This window comes from Oratosquilla oratoria, chromosome 8 (genome assembly GCF_046742065.1).
Source record: "Oratosquilla oratoria isolate Oo_2021 chromosome 8, ASM4674206v1, whole genome shotgun sequence".
Taxonomy (NCBI): domain Eukaryota; kingdom Metazoa; phylum Arthropoda; class Malacostraca; order Stomatopoda; family Squillidae; genus Oratosquilla; species Oratosquilla oratoria.
The window spans coordinates 52582441-52600977 of NC_134784.1; the positions used below are offsets into that span (position 1 = coordinate 52582441).

The window sequence follows — 18537 nt, forward strand, 5'->3', positions numbered from 1 at the left end:
GGGTGAAGGATGAGTATGTGCTTGATTCAATCATCATTTATAAGGGGGAAAGATCTTTTTAGTATACATGTGTACTATTCCTTGGAAACTAAAAACTATAGCTGCAGCTGCTTCTTGTATTACTGTCATTACTTTTAATGCTAAATCATCAACACCCAATTTCTCTCACCTTGAAGCCTATGTGGTAACCACTCCTTGTGCCGGTTGATGAAGTCTTCATTCAATTGAGTTGGGTCTGTGGTTGGCAAAAGCCTTTCTACTTCTTGGTTGATAACTTCAATTACTGGGTCATTGCTAACTAACCCTGAAAGCTTTTGGCGTCGATATTGAAGGAACTGGACTGTACACGTGTGGAGTTCAGGATTCTCTGCATCAACCTTCATTGCACGTTTTAGGGCCTGTAAAATTACATTAATATTGCAAACGTTTTTCTCATTTCATACAGTGGTTCAAGAATTCTTTTTTCATTTAATTAATCAATCTGTCACCCCAGGTCTCTCCTGCAGTAGACCCATGGCTACCAAGTAACCAGTAACAGCCACCTGGTTGGCCCATAAATCACTCAAGGAAGAAACAGGTATGACCGGCAGCATAACATGAGGTGTTCTACGTCCTCTGTGTGAAGGTTACATCTGGGACAGTTTGTTTCTTTGACCAAGCTTATCATGTGCTGGTACAGTTTTAGTATTTGGATGGTGACCTGAGCACAGCTGTGGAAGTATGGTTTTTGCTTTTCTTGGGAGTGATTTTTCTGCAGAGCTAATGTCTGGAGGGGTTTGTTGGAGGAGGGAACTGGGTCATCAGTCTTAGAATGCCTGTTTTGTGATCTTTGTATAGATGTGTTGTATGGTATACATGCAAGGTTGTTGTAGATGTTTGGGTAGTATCCTGCTGGTGAAGTTTTTTGTTGTATTCAGTTGCAATGTCTCATTATATGACACAAGTGCAACTAACTCCCTTGAAAAGTTGAGGCAGTTAGTTGTGCTTGTGTGATGAAACGAGACTCACACATCTTGCATTCTTTACATTGTCTTTATGGTCTCAATAATAATATTTTTTTATTTGTTAATTTCATAAATATAATATTGTATACAAACATTTACAGACAAGCTGTTGTCAGTTACTTAAAGGCCATGTGTTTTCTATAAGAGAGACCAGGGACAATCAATTGACTTAAGTCCAGGTCTCCTTCATTATGTGACTGGGTTATGTTCCTGAAAAGTCACTTGTATGGCCATTGATCATATAGGAAACTTATAATCTCATGAGAAAAATAGGGGCAGTGATCACCTTAATATCAATATTGATGATGATAATGAAAAATAGCATGCATGCAATCATAAAAAAAAAGATAAATAAATAATAATAATAATCACTGTTGCCTTGATTTTCCCTCAGTGAAAAACCAACAGATCTCTCTGGGGAGACTTTGGTTGATTGATTGATTTAAAAAAAATTTGGCTTGAAGGCCAAGCGCCATAGCTGGTAGGCCATTCAGCGCATATCTATCATATACAAATAAATAAATAAATCAAGTAAAATAGTAAAAGCAATAAGCACTCTCACGAAAGGACAGAGTCCACCTGGCCAGACTGCGGTGCGGCCACCACCCAGCACTTCCAAGCTACCAGAAGAGGCTGGATGACCGCATTGTGAACAGCTGCCCAGGATGTAACACTTCACCCCATACCATACAGCACATAATGGAAGACTGCATTATACACAATCATGCACGCAAACAACACAACATACACTCTATAAAGGATTTGTGGGAAAACCCAGTTTCAGCTGTGGCATTCCTTGGGGAGACGGGACTGCTCGGACAGACAGTCTAGGGAACGACAACACATCAAAACAAGATACACACACAAGCAATCATATACACAATTTTAAATTTCATAAAACAAATTGATGTCTTTTAAAAAGTTTAAAACATTCTCCATATGAGCATCCTCCCCTAAAACTTCAAGAGATAAATTTATTAAAAAGTTTGCACCTACACTTGAGTATGCATGGCACTGAATTAAAACATGTTTAATTGTAAAAACAACTTGGCAAGTGGGGCTTTGGGGGACTAGCCTTTCTGCTCCACTTGCCATAAAAAAATTATGGGTAATGTAGGAATGGCCAATTCCTAACCTTGTTAAAACAATACTTGATCTCCTGTCCTAAGAATGAGACTTCTAAGGGCTCACTGAGGGGTGAATCTCTTTTAACTTGTAACTACCATCCAGCCTTGCCCATTGTTCCTGCCACTTCTCCATTGCATAACAATGAATTGCTTGCTTGAAGTCTGTATGTAGGATTTTAGTATCTGTTATGTGACTGAGCCTAGTAGCAGCTTTGGCTGCAACATTGGCCTGCTCATTTCCAGTGATACCCACATAGGACAGCACCCAGCAAAAGTTTACTTTTATTTTCTTCTGGCTGTTAATAAGAATCAACCAGTCCTGTATTTCTTGGACTAAATAGTGAAGAGGCAATAATTTACTTAGAGAGGATAGAATGCTCATAGAGTCTGTAAAAATAACAATGCTCTTATTAGATGAAACAGAATTAAAAACAAATTTCAGGGCATTGTAGACTGCCAGCAGTTCAGCAGTAAAAACTGAGCTAAAATTAGGCAACTTCCTCTTTAAAACCATGCTATCAGACACAACAGCACAACCAACAACATCTTGGGATTTTGATCCATCAGTAAAATAAAAACCGAATCAGCATGTACTGATAAGTGTTCTAAAAATTCACTCCTTAACTCTACAGCAGTTCTATTTTTCTTGTTTTTAAAAGGACAAATTACAGAGGGAGATCGGTTCCAAGGAGGGAATTTGGGAGGCTTAACTGCTTCACATAAACAATCTCTTTCTCTATCTCTACATAATGAGGCAGATCTTTACCAGAAAAAGTTAGGATAATCATAGAAGAACGAGGGATTTTAAAAACCTTCCAAACATTAGTTGGGCACATTTCTAAAATTTCATCCTCCTCAAAGTCATAGAGATCTCTATTAAAAATTACCCCTTTGGCATAACTAAAGGTGTAGTGGGGTTTAATTTCCTTAATGTCTGATTTCTGACTCAAATTAAGCACCATGGCAGCTTGCTCATAAGACTTTACATGAATTAAAAAGGAATTTCTTCCAAATTGTGATACCTGCAAGTTAATCAAATTACCAGAGCCATGGTGACTCTTCAAGAATCTTCTAAACTCAAACAAGTTAGCACGCTCCATTGCAAAAGTGATAATAAGCCACTTAGGTGGATTGAGAGGCCTCTGCACACTTTCCTTCCTATCCTCTACTGAGTTTTCTGGATAAAAGACATCCAGGTTAGATGGCGCTCTAGCAACAAGTTGGGCTGAAGATTCATTTCCTTTGGAATTATTATAATCCAAGCAGGCAGCAGCTGCATCCTGATTAGAAAGAAATGAAATCCAGACAAGCCAAGCCTAAGTTGTCAGTCAATTTAACCTTGATCTCTTTAATTGATCCAAACTTACAGAACTCTTCATGCTAGTTAACATAACTCTTATCAAGAGAGACATATTTTAAATATAAGATTCTATGACCATTAGGAGCAATACTTGATCTATTTATAGGCTTCAGAGTATCTAAAGATGATTTTGTCACTCCAGAAGCCATTCCAATTGTAGGTTTCTGGACAACAGAATTATCTGTCAATGAAGTCACAGTATCATTACCGAAATCCTTTTTCAAGCCAGAGTCAACAACTGGGAGTTTAACTTTTACTGAGCCAACATCATCGACATTAGAATCAGCAGTATTAGGAGAGGCATCGGGAGGTTTAGGAGGAGGATCAGGTAGTGGTGGAGTTTTAGCCACCATGATCTTGTATATTTATAGGGCCAAACCATATATCAAGAGAGATCAATACATAGAAGATACTGCAGTTGCCTGATGCCTCAAGCAATAAAAGAAGTCTCTGCAGAGTTGGGAAGTTCCAGAAATGACTATTTACACCTGCAGGGCCTCAGAGTTGTTAGAGACTTTGTCAACCCAGAAATTTGTCCTCTTTAGTTTTGTCCCATTAAGAATGGGGCCAGCGTAGTCACTGTATGTGCACTGGATAGAAAGGAAGTTGGCAGCCCAGTACCTACCTTGCAAACATTCATACCCCAGTCGGTGAGCTTTTGGCCCTCACAGGGAGTAGTGACCTTGCGGTATACATCCCCACTTGACTGGGTTCAGACATGTAGCTTGGAAGGCACCAAGATACCAGAACCTTCCTTAATAAATATTAGAGAAAGATGGTGAAAAAAGGAGAGCAGGGTAGCAAATATGAAGGATAGGGATAGAGGAATTCACAAAGGAAAAGGGTGGGGGATCCCCTATCTATTCACTACCCCAAGAACCTCATCCTAAAACAACTGTCATAGGGTGAGGGCGGCAAATCCTATGAGCATTCCAGTCCATAGTCAAAAATAAGCTGAGGTTGTCAACAAAAGTCCATTGGCTCAGATTTTGTCTGGCAGCTTAGGGCTGACCTCTCCAGTATGGTTGCACCTGGCTGGCACAGCTCAGTTCATCCTTGCTACACGCAAGCCCTCCCCCCACTACATCAAAGTACTGGGCCCCGGGGTGGGGTGGGGGGACTTTGGACTGTTTTCTATATTGTATTGCTGTGTGATTGTTTCTGTCATAAGATGAAAGTAGTAGCAGGAGGGGAGTAGTTGCTAGTTGTCAGCTATGCCTGACAAGTTGTAAGAAATACAGTTGAAGTTGTTCGAAAGAGATCTTGGGCTCAGTCCTCCTGATGGAGGTGAAGGGGTTAATGGGCTTTGAAAATGTGCAGCTCGGCTGTTCCTTTTGCCAGACCACCAGGTATCACTGGCCTCTTGATTATAAATATGAAACTGGCCAATCACATAACAATATAAGGTTATCAATAAAGGGCATTTGTATATGTAAAGTATTGTGTACTAATGCAGTGTATATTGTGGGAGACCTATGTCACTATAAATATTGTCAGGAATGAAACACGAAAAATACTAATTACTCAAAATTGCCAACTTTTTAACACGTTATTCTATTCAACTTCAATGGCAAATATCCTTACAGAAAACTGTAATGCACACAATTTGATCTTAATATATACATACATACATATATATATATATATATATATATATATATGATAGCATGCTGCCAGGCAACACCTGGCTGACTTCTTCAGGGGGCACTGAGGCACTTGGTGGGCCAGCCAAATTATTAATATCATAAAACTTAGCTACCTCCCTTATAAGGAGGAAGAAACCTTTTGATATACATATAAATAACCATCACTAACAAAATACAGTACCTGAAGCATCAAAAGTGGTTTTCCCTTCCTTATATAAATTTGAAAGGCCATTAGATGAGTTTCAATATTATTTGGTGCCAAGGATTGCAATGGGTGAAGGAACTTGATGGCTTCAGCTAATGGATCGGATGGACGTTCCAACTTGTGTGGTACCAAATCATCTTGTGGCGAATTATCGATGTCATCACCCTGGAAAATAATTGGATAGCTTGATCAATGTCTCTTGGGGGAATAAAAATGTTTATAAACACAGTACCACAAAAATATCTATGTAACTATTGAACAAGATATAACACACACGCACACTAGATATGGGAAAAGCATACGGCAAGGTGCCTCACAAGTTTAATATATAAATTGGAAAATATGTCTTAAGGGGAGTACACAGGCATGGGAAAAAGATTTTCTAAATAACAGATGTTTGTAGCAGTGAGACATGACTAGTGAGGTACCACAGGGCTCAGTTCTAGCACCTGTAATATTCTTAATGTACACAAATGCTATGATGCAGCTAAGTAATTGTTTGCAGATAATATCAAGACCATGAAGAAAGTGAAAGGTGAAAAGGATTATAAATTCCTACCGGAAGACTTGGTAGATAAGGTTTGTAACTGGAACCAGAAATGGATAAAATTCAGTACCATTGGTACTGGAAAACCAAACATTCTGATTCTCATGACCATATATACTGTTCTACAATTTCCATCTACAAACTTAATTAGAACTCACTTGATTGCCTCCTGACTTAGATTTCTGGTGTTCAGCCTTTTTCTCCTCCTTCTTCTTCTCTTCTGCTTTGTTTTGTTCTGCCTTCTTAGCCGCTTTTCTTTGCTTTGACCTAAGCTTTTTCAATTCAGCAGGGTCCATATTGGCTGTAGACATGGAAAAAAAAAAAAAAAAAAGTTGAAGCTCCATCACTGAGTGGTCACAGCATGAACTGGTGTACTAAATCTATGTAATCATAAACTATATATTGCACTATAACTATTATTTGAAATGGATGTAAAGGAGAATCATTTTCCCATTGCCTGTCTTCCACACCTACTAACACCTTTACACCTACAGATTCATGGCACTCACTTTCCAGACCCACAATCTCTGTCCACTTGACTATTTTATCTTCGCTTTTTTCACACTGATCTGACTAGCACAAAACATCACCCCAATACATGCACTATCAATATTTTTGGGTATTTGGTGCCACCCCTTTGGACAAGATTTATGTAGCATTTTTTACGACTGGAGACTAAGCACCTTGCAAATATGAATGCCAATATTCTTTAACCGCTTCAGTACGAGTCAAATTCTCGCGCACAGCATCGGCTGCCATATGAACGATGCATCACACTACTCGCATTAATAAAGTCACTGCTGTATTACTCGTTCTCTTTTACTTCGAGTAATAATAAACAGAAAACTTGATAAAACCAGTTCACAGAATCCAGGGGTACCTCATGTACAACTACAATAATATATATATATATATATATATATATATATATATATATATATATATATATATATATATATATATATATATATATATATATATAAAGGCGCCGACGCCGGCATCCTCGTGTTCACTCGCGCCTCTTGTCGCCTACGAAGCGTCATCGTACCGAAGTGGTCAACTTTTACGGTTCCTCATTTCTAGCATCTCCTTTGTCACCTCTATTACGCCACAATTTTTCGGCACAACACTGTTCTTTGAGAATACATCTGATTACGTCATCTATCATTCCATATGAATCTGTACATCACAACTTAGTGGGACCAACAAGGAGTACATGCAAGCGGCCCTACATAATGTCTAGGAGAATTTCCCTGTCAACCATCACCTCCAATTAATGCAGCCCTGAGGAGCTGACAGTCGACCCCTACACTCTTTATATCTTTCATCAACTTCAACAATGCCCTCCATTTTTTCTACATTACGAGAATTGACAAACTGTGCCTGTTTCCCTACACTCGTTATAAGCAGGTTATAAAGAAACAGTCCTACACAACACATTGACAAGTCCCAAGTTTCTTCCCAGAAGGATCTATGGTAGAACCCAAAAACTGTTGCCAACAGCTGTGGGGATGCTGTTTTCAATCCAGAAGAAGAAGAAAAAAATAAAAATAAATAAATAAACGAGGCGGAAATGCAGTGGGGTTGAAATAGCTGGAGGAGGGGTAGTGGGAAGCGAGAGGTAGTGAAAAGGAGTTGGGGCATCAGGTCATTAAAGACACGCAACTTCGTTCTAAGGAAGGTGGTAACAATACGGTGTAGGATGGCCGGGAGTTAATTATAATATGACCTTGAGATGGGAGATGGGGGGTGGGTGGAGGTAAGTGGTGCACACGGGCTATGGGGAGTGGGGGGAGGTGAGGGGGGCACGACGAAGGTGGGTGAGTAAGAGAGGGTGCGTACCTCACGAGTGGAGGGGGTCTCAGGGTCATGCAGCAAGTCGCGCAGTCACAACAGTTTGAACCAAAATTGTGTAGGAGCGAGACGTTTCATTTTCAACTCCAAAGGACCCTGTCATATGCGGGGGAAAATCGACTGCCCCCCATTTGTGCCGACAAGTGAAATAATTAACTTGACCACGTGGACTGGGACTGCATGCAGTACTGGCCCTACGATTTTAAGGTAAACAATTTCTATGGTTCCACAAAAATAAATAAACAATAATAATTTGGTGACTAATAATATCCCATAAAGTAAGAAGTGTAATTCAAGCAAAGCACAATTCAACCAATCATGCACACAATAACTCCACGTGAGTTGACCTATAAGCAGAAAATGCCAACGACAAGGTGTGTACTTACCCACTGACATCACGCATATTACAATCGGCTGAACATTAAAACAATGCACCTATCGCACAAAATTATATAAAACAATTTAATTATAACCCTGTTACGAATAAAGCGTACACATATTTCATAAACGATGGCAAGACTGGTTTCCATTCCAAATTCCATCATATTATACTTGTATGATTAACTACATTTCCATGGAAATGGGTAACTATGTCACAATTATTCCTCGTTGCATCACGGTACGTGCGTGTCGTGACGTCACCAACCGTTGTAACGCCTGCGCTTGCCTTGTGGATTGGCTCATCATGGCTGCCTATGTGAACAAATGCGCGCGTGTCTATGCACGCGCGGGAGCCTTTGTTCATCCCGTCGTATTTGCACAACTTTTTTTCCTCCGCTACGTGAATCTTACGATAATTTGCCGCGTCGGTTTACCTTCTTAAATCTAATTCAAACATCATCTTCATTATTTTTCCAGTACAATATTCTAGGTGGTCTTATCTGCTTCCAGCCGTATTTTGTCTACCTAATTGTACGGGAAATTACGATCGTAAGGTACAGTCTTTATCTATCATTACTATCTTTAATTGTGTTTATGGTTTTAACTTAAATTCTATCATATTCTAGGTTATACCACGAGTTTATACAACTGTACAGTAAACTGTTTCCTGATATCCTTCGGGCATCTTTTTTTTCTTCTTCCAATTTGCTCCCGTGGCCTTGTGACGCCCCGTCCTAAACCCAAAAGAATGTCAGTTTGATCCACTCCCTTCGCTGACCTAAACATCGTTATCACATCACCTCTTTCTCTTCTTTCTTAAAATGATGGGAAGCACAATGTTTTTAGTCTCTATGTGGTGTATCTGCAAGGCTGAGAACCAATATGATTGCCGATCTTTGCATCGTATTGTGAAGACAACTACCGCTACATATTCTAATCAAGGTCAGATTATACTCGACCAATGACAGGTGGTCTTACAAGACGAACGACAGAGAATCATCTCCCTTCTACCCATTTTCAAGACTTGTCAATCCCTCATCTCCATCTGGAGGTGCAACCGTGAGGGGTTGGCACTCGATCATCGGATCGATCCAATGCATCAACGCTGTATTTCTCCCACCTTTTTACACCAAGCTGACGAGTAGTTACTGTCCACTCTAATATTTCTAGCTGGTGACAGAAGTCGTCCTACACTAATACAGCCATCCAAAGTTTTTACAAAGAATTACAAAGGAGGAGCATGCCGACAGACCTTTTGGTCCATAACTAGGTCCGATGCGAAAAAATATAATAAATAAAAAAATTATAAGATAAATAATAATAAATAAAAAACAAATAAATAGGTGAATTTAAATAATACACAAAAAGGTAAATAGTAAATAATAATTAAGCAAATAATAATAAACAAATAGACAATAACAAACAAATAATATAAAATATATGGCAGCCATTATAGCATCTTGCTTAGGTGTTTACCTAAACAAATCTTAAAAGCTTCAAACTGAACTACATCACTGCCTCTGCTGGAAGTTTATTCCATTCATTAACTACACGGTTGGCGAAGTTGTTTCTACCCACCCTCCCAGAAAGATCAATGGGAGGGTGCAGGCCACTGCCAGACACAGAGGGACTGTGGATTTCCAGTCATTGAACTGTTATCCATCCCCAGTCATGAGCCACTTAGGAGTATGTTCACCAACATTCTGTCTCACCCACAATCTAGCTAGTATGTCTATTGGGTTACAAAATATCATGACAGACACTCTCAGATTCTTCTCTTATTTTTGTAATAAATCCACTCCTTACTGATTTATTCATTGATGATATTTCTTAATTTGTTTCCATTTCTAATACTTTGCATGCATTTTTGGCACTTGATTTACTCTTGGCTGAAGTTGTACATGCTGTCTTGATCTTTTTGTAATAACTTACAGTCTGCACCTTTCATTCTTCACACAATCTTTGCATCTTCTACAAACACATTTGTTTCTTTTGTTGCATCCATATCATTTACATAGCTCAAAAACATTCCAGGAACCAATACTAAGCCCTATGTGACTGTTAGTGCCCTCCTTCCTGACATCTTGTCCTTTACTACAATTCTCATGTACTGGTCTCTCAGGAAACCCTTCATTCAAAATTACCTTAAAATGCAGTGCTCCAATATGATCAAATTTCAAAATTAATCATTCAGGAAGTACCCTGTCAAATGCATTCTCCTGATCTAAGTACTGTACACACTCTACCCTGTCTTCCCTGAACCTGTCTGTGTGCATCTACCTAATCTAATGGTAATATACAAAAATTTACATTTGTGGTGTCACATATCTGTCATTTGCCAAATGCATCTTTCAATTTACTTATGTTGTCTGATTGCACTATTTCTCCTTCCAAATTGTTGCATGTGTCTGCATCTTAATGTTTCAAGTACTTTTCATGTCCTCTGGTATTTCTTCCATCCCACATAACAATGTCTTGTCAATTATGTCTCCTCTTTTCATTATTCTGAGCACTACTATATCATCTCTTTTTCTTCTTTCTGTTGGTTATCCCAGTATCTTTAGTATTTCATGTGTTTTGTCAATTACACCAAAGACAAAGAAACTGTCCCACATGACTACAACACAGATAATGATCCAAATTTTCTTCCCAGAGGGAAGAGAGCCCTGGGATCATTCCCAGCCACTATGGTGCCATGGGTTCCAGTCACTAAAACAAAAGGCAGCAATTATCAATATTGCTGGAATGTCTAATGTGCTGTGTGGCAGTTGTAGCAGTTTACTAAATGAACTCAGTTTTGGTCCGTTTATCTTCAATATAGATTTGTGTACTGGTGGTGGGGAACAGCCAAAAATTCAGTTAGACTCCAGTCTAGCTGAGTTGTATGTGAGAATGGTATGCATTTACCTAATTAAAGCATACAAGAAATGAGCTACACTTGTGGGTTCCCATCTCGCTTCCTATTCTCTTCTTTTCTTTTTCCAACAATTATACTTAGTTTTTAAATTCTTTATGGATATATCATCATATATATGTTTGTGACATATCATCTAGACTATTCAAGGAGTTCTCACATCTATGGTGAAAACTATTTCTTGACATCCTTTGGTCTTGTGGTTTTCAATCTGTTCCCATGACCTTGTGATATCCTTTTGACCCACACCAAGAGACTGCCTCTTAGTTTTGTCCACTCTCATCAATGATCTGAAAACTGCAATCATCACCTTTTTATTTTCTTTCTGAATGAAGAAAGACTAGTAGAAGAGGTGTGGAAGGCAGATGTGGAGGGAGTGAACATGAGGGGACGTCCTAGGATGAGGTGGATGGATGGGGTGAAGGGGGCTTTGGGGAAGAGGGGAATGTCTGTTGAGGAAGGACAGGAGAGGACAGAAGACAGGGGTGAATGGAGAATGGTTGTATATGGATGATGTTGTGATTGCATGAGGTGGAATGGGCGGGTGGATGGGGGGTGAGGTAGTATGTGTGAGCAAAATTTGAAGCAGCCCGAAGGGATTTCTCCCCGTCCTCTCATTTTATGCAATGGGGGGACGGGGTGGGGGGGTCGCCGATTTAATGAAGCGGCCTTGCTGTGGATGTGCTGTGTCTTGCGACACTGCTTCTGACCCAGGGCAGTGGACAAGGTGCAGGGATGACCCGTCATTCAGGAGGTGCTAAGATAAGAGGGAGGGTGGAGGGGTGTGGAGTGTATTCAGGGATGGAATGGGTGGGAATTATTTTATGCCTTTTTCTTTTTGGCTACCCCCCTTGTAAGGGGGAAAAAGCCTTGGTATATGTATGTTCTTTTATTGATGGCCAGTCCACTGCTATTTGTTTCTTTTTGTACAGTTTACCTGCAAGATTGGAAATTAATCTGGCTGTTGCTTTTTGTCTACCTTGTTTAAATCCTTCACTTTGTTCAGATGACCTGACACTAACAGTCCAGTGCAACAACTACAAAATAATAGCTAAAAAACACCCAAATTTAGACAATTTAGAACAATGACTTGAATAAAAGAATGGAAGCTTCATCCCAGAAATCATCAGTGACACTGCTCCTTCCAGACAACCATGTAGAAGAAGAAGAAGAAGAAAAATCAACAAAGAATATAAAAAATAAATCACAAACACACGTTTTGGGCAGCAGAAGGAAACCAACCTCAGTCTACAAAGTTCTTAAGGACATCAGTACATGTATATTATGCTTGACTATTTTTTTTTTCTGTAAATGATGACAATGTAAAAATTATCTGTGCCAACTTTTATGGAAATCCATTGGGAAAAATAGTCTTTTATTTTCTTATATCTTAGTAACTAATAGAAACTGTAATCTGTTGATTCTATTTAGGAAACTAAAAGCTTTGATAAAGATTATCCCTTATGTCTAAAAGGTAAACCATACTGGATTTTTCTTTGTGAATACCCAAATTTCATAATAAAGTTTGACTGTATTGCTAAAATCTATAGTTGTCTTAGAGATATAATTCAACAAGATGATTTAGAAAAAAGGATAGGTATTGTATAAACAAAAAATAATTTATATAGGGAATTTTTTTTGAGTTATAACCATAACTGTGACAATTATAATAACACCAAGATACAGAGCTGGAGAAAAAAAAATCACCCTCTGTATGAAAAAAATTATTAGTAATATGTATAAAAATGCATAGATACTGATAAATCAGATATTGTAAATGAAGTGCAGTGTTTAGTAATTGATATTTTCCACATTTACATTACTTATCCCAAAATTCTTATTGGCTTTTACCAGGTCATTAACTCTGGGGTATTACAGAAACAGTGATTCTTGTTGGGGTTTTGGGATGAGTCACTTGTCAACATTCAACATAGTCCATAGTTACATAATGACCTTCCCCCCCAAAAAGTGAATCATTACTTCACATTTCTTGCCTTCACATTTCCCTATTAGTATATGTTGACAGACAGGTGATATACCCTTCTAAAATTTTATATATATGAAAAACATAAAATGTGAATGTCACACAGAAAGCTAGTCTTATATGATGTCCCTAAATAAGCCCATTGCCCACTCGAGATACTTTTTCTTAGAACACTAAATGATATCGTACAACACTCATACTCCACCAGTATGTTGTGCATATTTTAAAAATATTTTTTCAAAAGCTTTTGCAACATTGTCAAAAAATTACATTTTTAGCGTACTGACGTCCTTAAGAAACTCCCTCATACTCAAACTCCCCATACCATATAACACATAATGGAAGACTGCATTATACACAATCATGCACACAAAAAACACAACATACACTCTATAAAGGATTTGTGGGAAAACCCAGTTTCGGCTGTGGCATTCCTTGGGGAGACGGGACTGCTTGGACAGACAGTCTAGGGAACGACAACAGCAACTACAAATACATCCACACAAAAACACAATCACACTCAGTTCATAAAACAATCTCTTGTGGGATGACCACCAAACTTCCTACTCCATCAAAACCCCCTGGACATCTGCCCCATAGAAAAATCCTTCCCATGAGAATCAAGAACCACATTAGCATGCTTGTGTTCAGGGCACCATCCAGCAATAAGACCATACCAGCATAGAATAGGCCTGGCTACAGAAAAAAAGTGACCCAGATATAACTACCACAAAGAAGACACCACACACATCATCTTACAGTACTCCACCCTAGCTATACCCAGAACCCAAACAACATACTATTTCTTCCTCAAGTAATTTATGGATCAATCCAGGTGTTCCCAGTTACCTGGGAGCTGTGGGTCTCCAGCAAGAGACTTAGGACAATGGACTGACAACTGACCAATTGTCATAAACATAATATCTATTCCTCAAGTGGCTTGTGGGCCAATCCAGTGGCTGCTGCCAGTCACCTGGGAGCCCTGATCTCTTGCACAAGAACCAGGGACAACAGAATGATTGACTTGTACCCTGTTTTCAATAATTTCCACTCAGACCTCTTTTAGTCTCACCAATTTTCCATTATTCAACTTTACTACAGTATCTTCCTTTTCAATATTATGTATCCACTCTACTCTCCTACTACTTTTAACTGGCTTGGGTGCTATCATGGAAATATCCAAGTTGTGGCATCATCCCCACACCATGATGGGGAGAGACCAAACATATCACTTCTGTCTACCATCCACAGCACTGCGGCTCTAAGACACTTTCAATGCCATCATCAAAAAGAACCAAAAAGCTGAAAGATACACCAAAAGACCAGGGGCTATCACAGGACGTCTCCTTTTCAAGAAGTAGCTAGGATGTTGATCTCCCTTCTCTCCATACTAAATGCCCTATGATCTGCTGGTTCTAAGATTGCTTTTAATAATATTCTTACTTTCCCAACTCATAAAAATATCATAATGATGTTTCTGCTCATGGAACCCATCCTCATGTTTTTGTTTCAGGAAATGTGGGCAGAGTGTATGCTGAAGGTGGTTGTACTGGTTGTTGCAAAGCCCATCTTTGGTGAAAAGAAGGAAGACCAGTGGATATGGAGCCAGTCTTCAAAAGGGAATGCTGCTTCCTCACCAGCTAATATCACTGATATAAGCCACCTCCACAATGAGGCCCTGGCTCACATCCATGGACAAATCAAACCACATCACCAGGATCCCTTGTACCAGCAACTCCTAGACTCCCCACAAAGTCCCACACTATCTCGTGAAACCTTACATCCTCCCACAAAAGCTCCATGGCCAATTACATACCATCTACCTCAGGGTCAAACACACACACCAAAAGTCAACTCCCCAGTACACCAAACCAGAAATAAGAAACGGTTGACCTTTTACCCAAACCATGGCCCAGTTGGTGCCTTTTCAACATTACGCTCAGCTGTGCATGCCCCGTCCCTGCGAAGAGGTGATGGTACCACCAAGAGCCGTACAGTTGTTGACAATCTCTATAATGAAGGGCCACTTGATATCGAGAAAGATGAAAAATACACAACATTGGATAAGCTCTTTCAGGAGCGAGGCCGTTATACCTCCGGCAACATTTTCACTGATGACCTTGGTGGTCTTGATCCCCGTGAAATCTTTTATGCTGATGATGACCTCGTCATAATCAAGGGAGGCTTCTTCAACTCAGATTCATTTGCAGAGCCCCAGCCAAGTCTGAAGCAAAGTTCACTAACTGCAGAGGATGCTCAGAAAGATGTCTCCACCAAACTGACTCCAGATAAGCAGAGCCCTGAGATCAAACTTCCACCAAACTATAATGATGAGTATAATGGCAATATCCCTACCATCATCCCTCCACCACCAAAAGACAGAAACCTCTCAGTCTTCCAGCCAGCAAGCACAACAACCTTCAGAGTTTTGCCTTCCACATCTAGCCCAGTGTACAGGTCTTACATGTCCATGATCCCCACACGATCACATCTAAAATATCAACCTACAAATATCACTCCCCAACTGCAATGGGTTAGTCTTGTCAAATATACACCAACCCATAGCATTCCTATGACATTCCTCAACTTATGCAAATGGAGAACACTTGTGAAGCATGGACCAGCACCCATTAGGCCAATGTCTGCACCTATCAGGCAGGCACCAGCACACATAAGACAAATACCTAAACAACTGCCTGTGACATTAGTAGGAGACACAGATGTCAACTACCTGGACCCACTACCAAACATCAATCCTGATGCTGAACTCATCAGTGTACATCCATGAAGCCCCAGGTTCAGAGTCAGTGCCCAATGTGTTACCTCCTCAGTTGCCCACTCATCCATATACCTCACTAAACAGTGGTGAGTCATGAACCAGCTCAGTGGGTATAACCTAATTCTGCATTATCCCAAGCATTCCATCTTCTCTCACTTGCATCCTGGTTCTGCAGCAGGTACATCATCCAAAAGGCATAGTCTTTATCTTTCCAGAATGCTAACGAAAAATTAAAAGAAGAATTTAGCTGGCAGGCTCCCCTGGAAGGATGCATCTGGCATTGAACATATAAGCCTACCTATATTGTTGTATATAGTAGGTGGGGATGCCCAAACTCTACTCCCCTCAGGGTATTGTGATTAAAGCCCACCTGCTCAGAGGTGTAATGATTTCAGAATATTATACTCATACAATCATAAAACCATATGGAAGGGAAACAACACCCTAAGTACTTAATAGGGTTTAAAATAAACTATGTGAGTGTGAATTATAGAAAACAGGGAGGTCTGGGGAGAGATGAAATGGTGTTCAACAGGTTCCCATAACAATCTTTACTATCACCCACACAAAATCATGCCTAATCCTGCACAGTATTGAAACAAGGTATATACCATTGTTCTGCCCTACTCACATTTATATTTACACACAACACCTACTCCATAGAAAGCTGGAAAAAGCAAGACAAAGACATTCCAATTGAATTGATTATAATATGACTGAGGTTACACAAAACTATTCCATCTTGTTACCTTAAAACAATCACGCAACATCATGGAGGATATGTCAGGATGAGAACAGAGGTCCAACTAATTAGCATGTAGCCTGGCCTCTGGCTTCACAAACCCTGTTTACATACTAACATGAGACCTTTTGGTCCATAACAAGAATTTATACATATACCAATGACTTCTTCCCCATTATAAGTAAGGAGTCATAACAAAAAGGATTTCTTTCATGAATAAAATTAAATTCCAAATGAATTTGCCTGATCCTTTAAAAATGAGCAACATAATAAAAACTGGTCCATCTACCCCAATGTTCATGGATAGCATTGTCTTGCATATTTTACCAACTGCTAGATGTCCTTATTACCTGGCCCAAGATATCTCTATTAGTTTACTTTACTGTATTTCCTCTACCTTATCACATAAACTGACCTGACAAGTGATGACAATTCCCATCCTCTCAATACTGTAAGCCATCAAAGAAACAAGATCCATGCTAATACACCACAACAGTTGTACATTTCTTCAGACTGACTCACGGGAGGGCAAAAGGACCAATAAAAGCTGCAGAGAAGTTGCAAGTATCTACTCAAAACAAACTTGAAGCAACAGTAGTGTGGCTGGGAACTGGAATGACCATTTATACATCCATCAATCAACCCCAATGCCTCAGGTTTCTCTTCATTCTTAAGGTTTGAAGATGGGAGGGGTGTTAGTGATACTAATTGAGTATATGAAACAGGGTGCCTTTTTCCATCGCCAAGAGATTCCATATGACACTCATCCAACTCAGGTGCCTCCCCAACCTTCATCACTTTCTATGTCCTTTGTATCCATCTTCTCCTATAGTCCTATAATTTTCTTTTCCCATCAAAGTCATTTTCCTAGCATCCCCCACTGCCATAAATGATCCCTCACTAACCATCTCCACATTTAACAAATCCCTGAAATATTTTACCCATTTTCCCCTTACTGCCTTCACTTCCATCAATACCTGTCAGCTTGCACCCTAAGGAGCAGACACATGGTCTCCAGACTGGACCAATAATCTCTCTTTGTCAGCTTCAACTGTATTCTCACACCTTTTCACAGATAAAGAGATCTGAGAACTGGCAACCCTCCTGCTTTTTTCCAATGATGATATAAAAAGTCTCACACTCACACAACACAGACAACAGTCCAAAGTTTCTTTCCAGAGAAATCTGTGGGATGGCCTGAGGACTACTACCAGCTGCTGTGGGGCTGTGGATTTTCCTTTTAGTAAAACTTGAGGCAACAATTATCATTATCATTATACCCTTCTAAAAACAAAAGCATGGAATGAACCTACCTATATATCAAGAGCTTTTCCCCCCTTATGAGGAAGGTAGCCAAGTCAAAGGCATGTACCTACTCCCACCTATTCAAACTCCTCTCCACCACCCTTTCCTCCCTCTCACCTTAGCTCCTTTTGGATGATGGGTCATCTCTATATCCCACCCACTGCCCTGGGTCAAGCAATGTAGCAAGACAGTACATCCATATCAAGGCTGCTTCACTTAATTGGCAACCCCCTCCCTGTCCCCTCATCCAGAAAACAAAAGCACAGAATGAGGCTGAATACAAATAATGAATGAGAAACACAGCTAAGCAATTGGTCAAAATCACCCATGAATGTGAGAATATAACAATGATGGATGACTTTCATTGTGGAGAGGTGAAATGGGAGTTAATCAGAAATGAGGAATTCTGCAATACTTTGTTAAATACAGTAATGAATGATTTAATGACCCAATGGGTGTAGGAACCAACAATATATAGACTAGACTTGATGATAACATAAGAACCTGAGGTGACTGACACTGAGTTAACCATGCTAGGTAAGAGTGACCATAAGGTCCTTAAATTAATATTAAAATTTGGGGAAGACAGAAGTGAGAGACAAAATATACAGACACTTTGAAGTGTATTGGAGGGAGCTCAATGACACAAAAGAAATAAAGAAATGGAAAGTCTTCCTGAAAACTTACAA

General features: G+C 39.6%; 2 protein-coding genes across 3 annotated transcripts in view; one reads left to right on the forward strand and one right to left on the reverse strand.

The window, feature by feature from the left end:
• Positions 1-18537, reverse strand: part of Naa15-16 (N-alpha-acetyltransferase 15/16) — a 70974-nt gene that overhangs the window by 8283 nt on the left and 44154 nt on the right. For both annotated transcript variants that reach the window (XM_076189200.1, XM_076189201.1), the window contains exons 13-15: positions 6048-6190; positions 5319-5507; positions 170-398 (exon numbers count right to left, since the gene is read on the reverse strand). In XM_076189200.1, coding sequence (XP_076045315.1) covers positions 170-398; positions 5319-5507; positions 6048-6190 — 561 coding nt within the window. The remainder of the gene's footprint in view (positions 1-169; positions 399-5318; positions 5508-6047; positions 6191-18537) is intronic.
• LOC143027723 (uncharacterized) lies at positions 7766-15980 on the forward strand. The gene is made up of 2 exons (XM_076189202.1): positions 7766-7950; positions 14536-15980. The coding sequence occupies exons 1-2, from the start codon at positions 7924-7926 to the stop codon at positions 15808-15810; spliced, it is 1302 nt and encodes a 433-aa protein (XP_076045317.1). The 5' UTR covers positions 7766-7923; the 3' UTR covers positions 15811-15980.

Coding starts and splice junctions, on each gene's coding strand:
- LOC143027723 (XM_076189202.1), top strand. CDS start 7,924: ATGCAGTACTGGCCCTACGATTTTAAG. Junction 7,951..14,535: donor ACTGGCCCTACGATTTTAAG/GTAAACAATTTC, acceptor TTTTTGTTTCAG/GAAATGTGGGCAGAGTGTAT.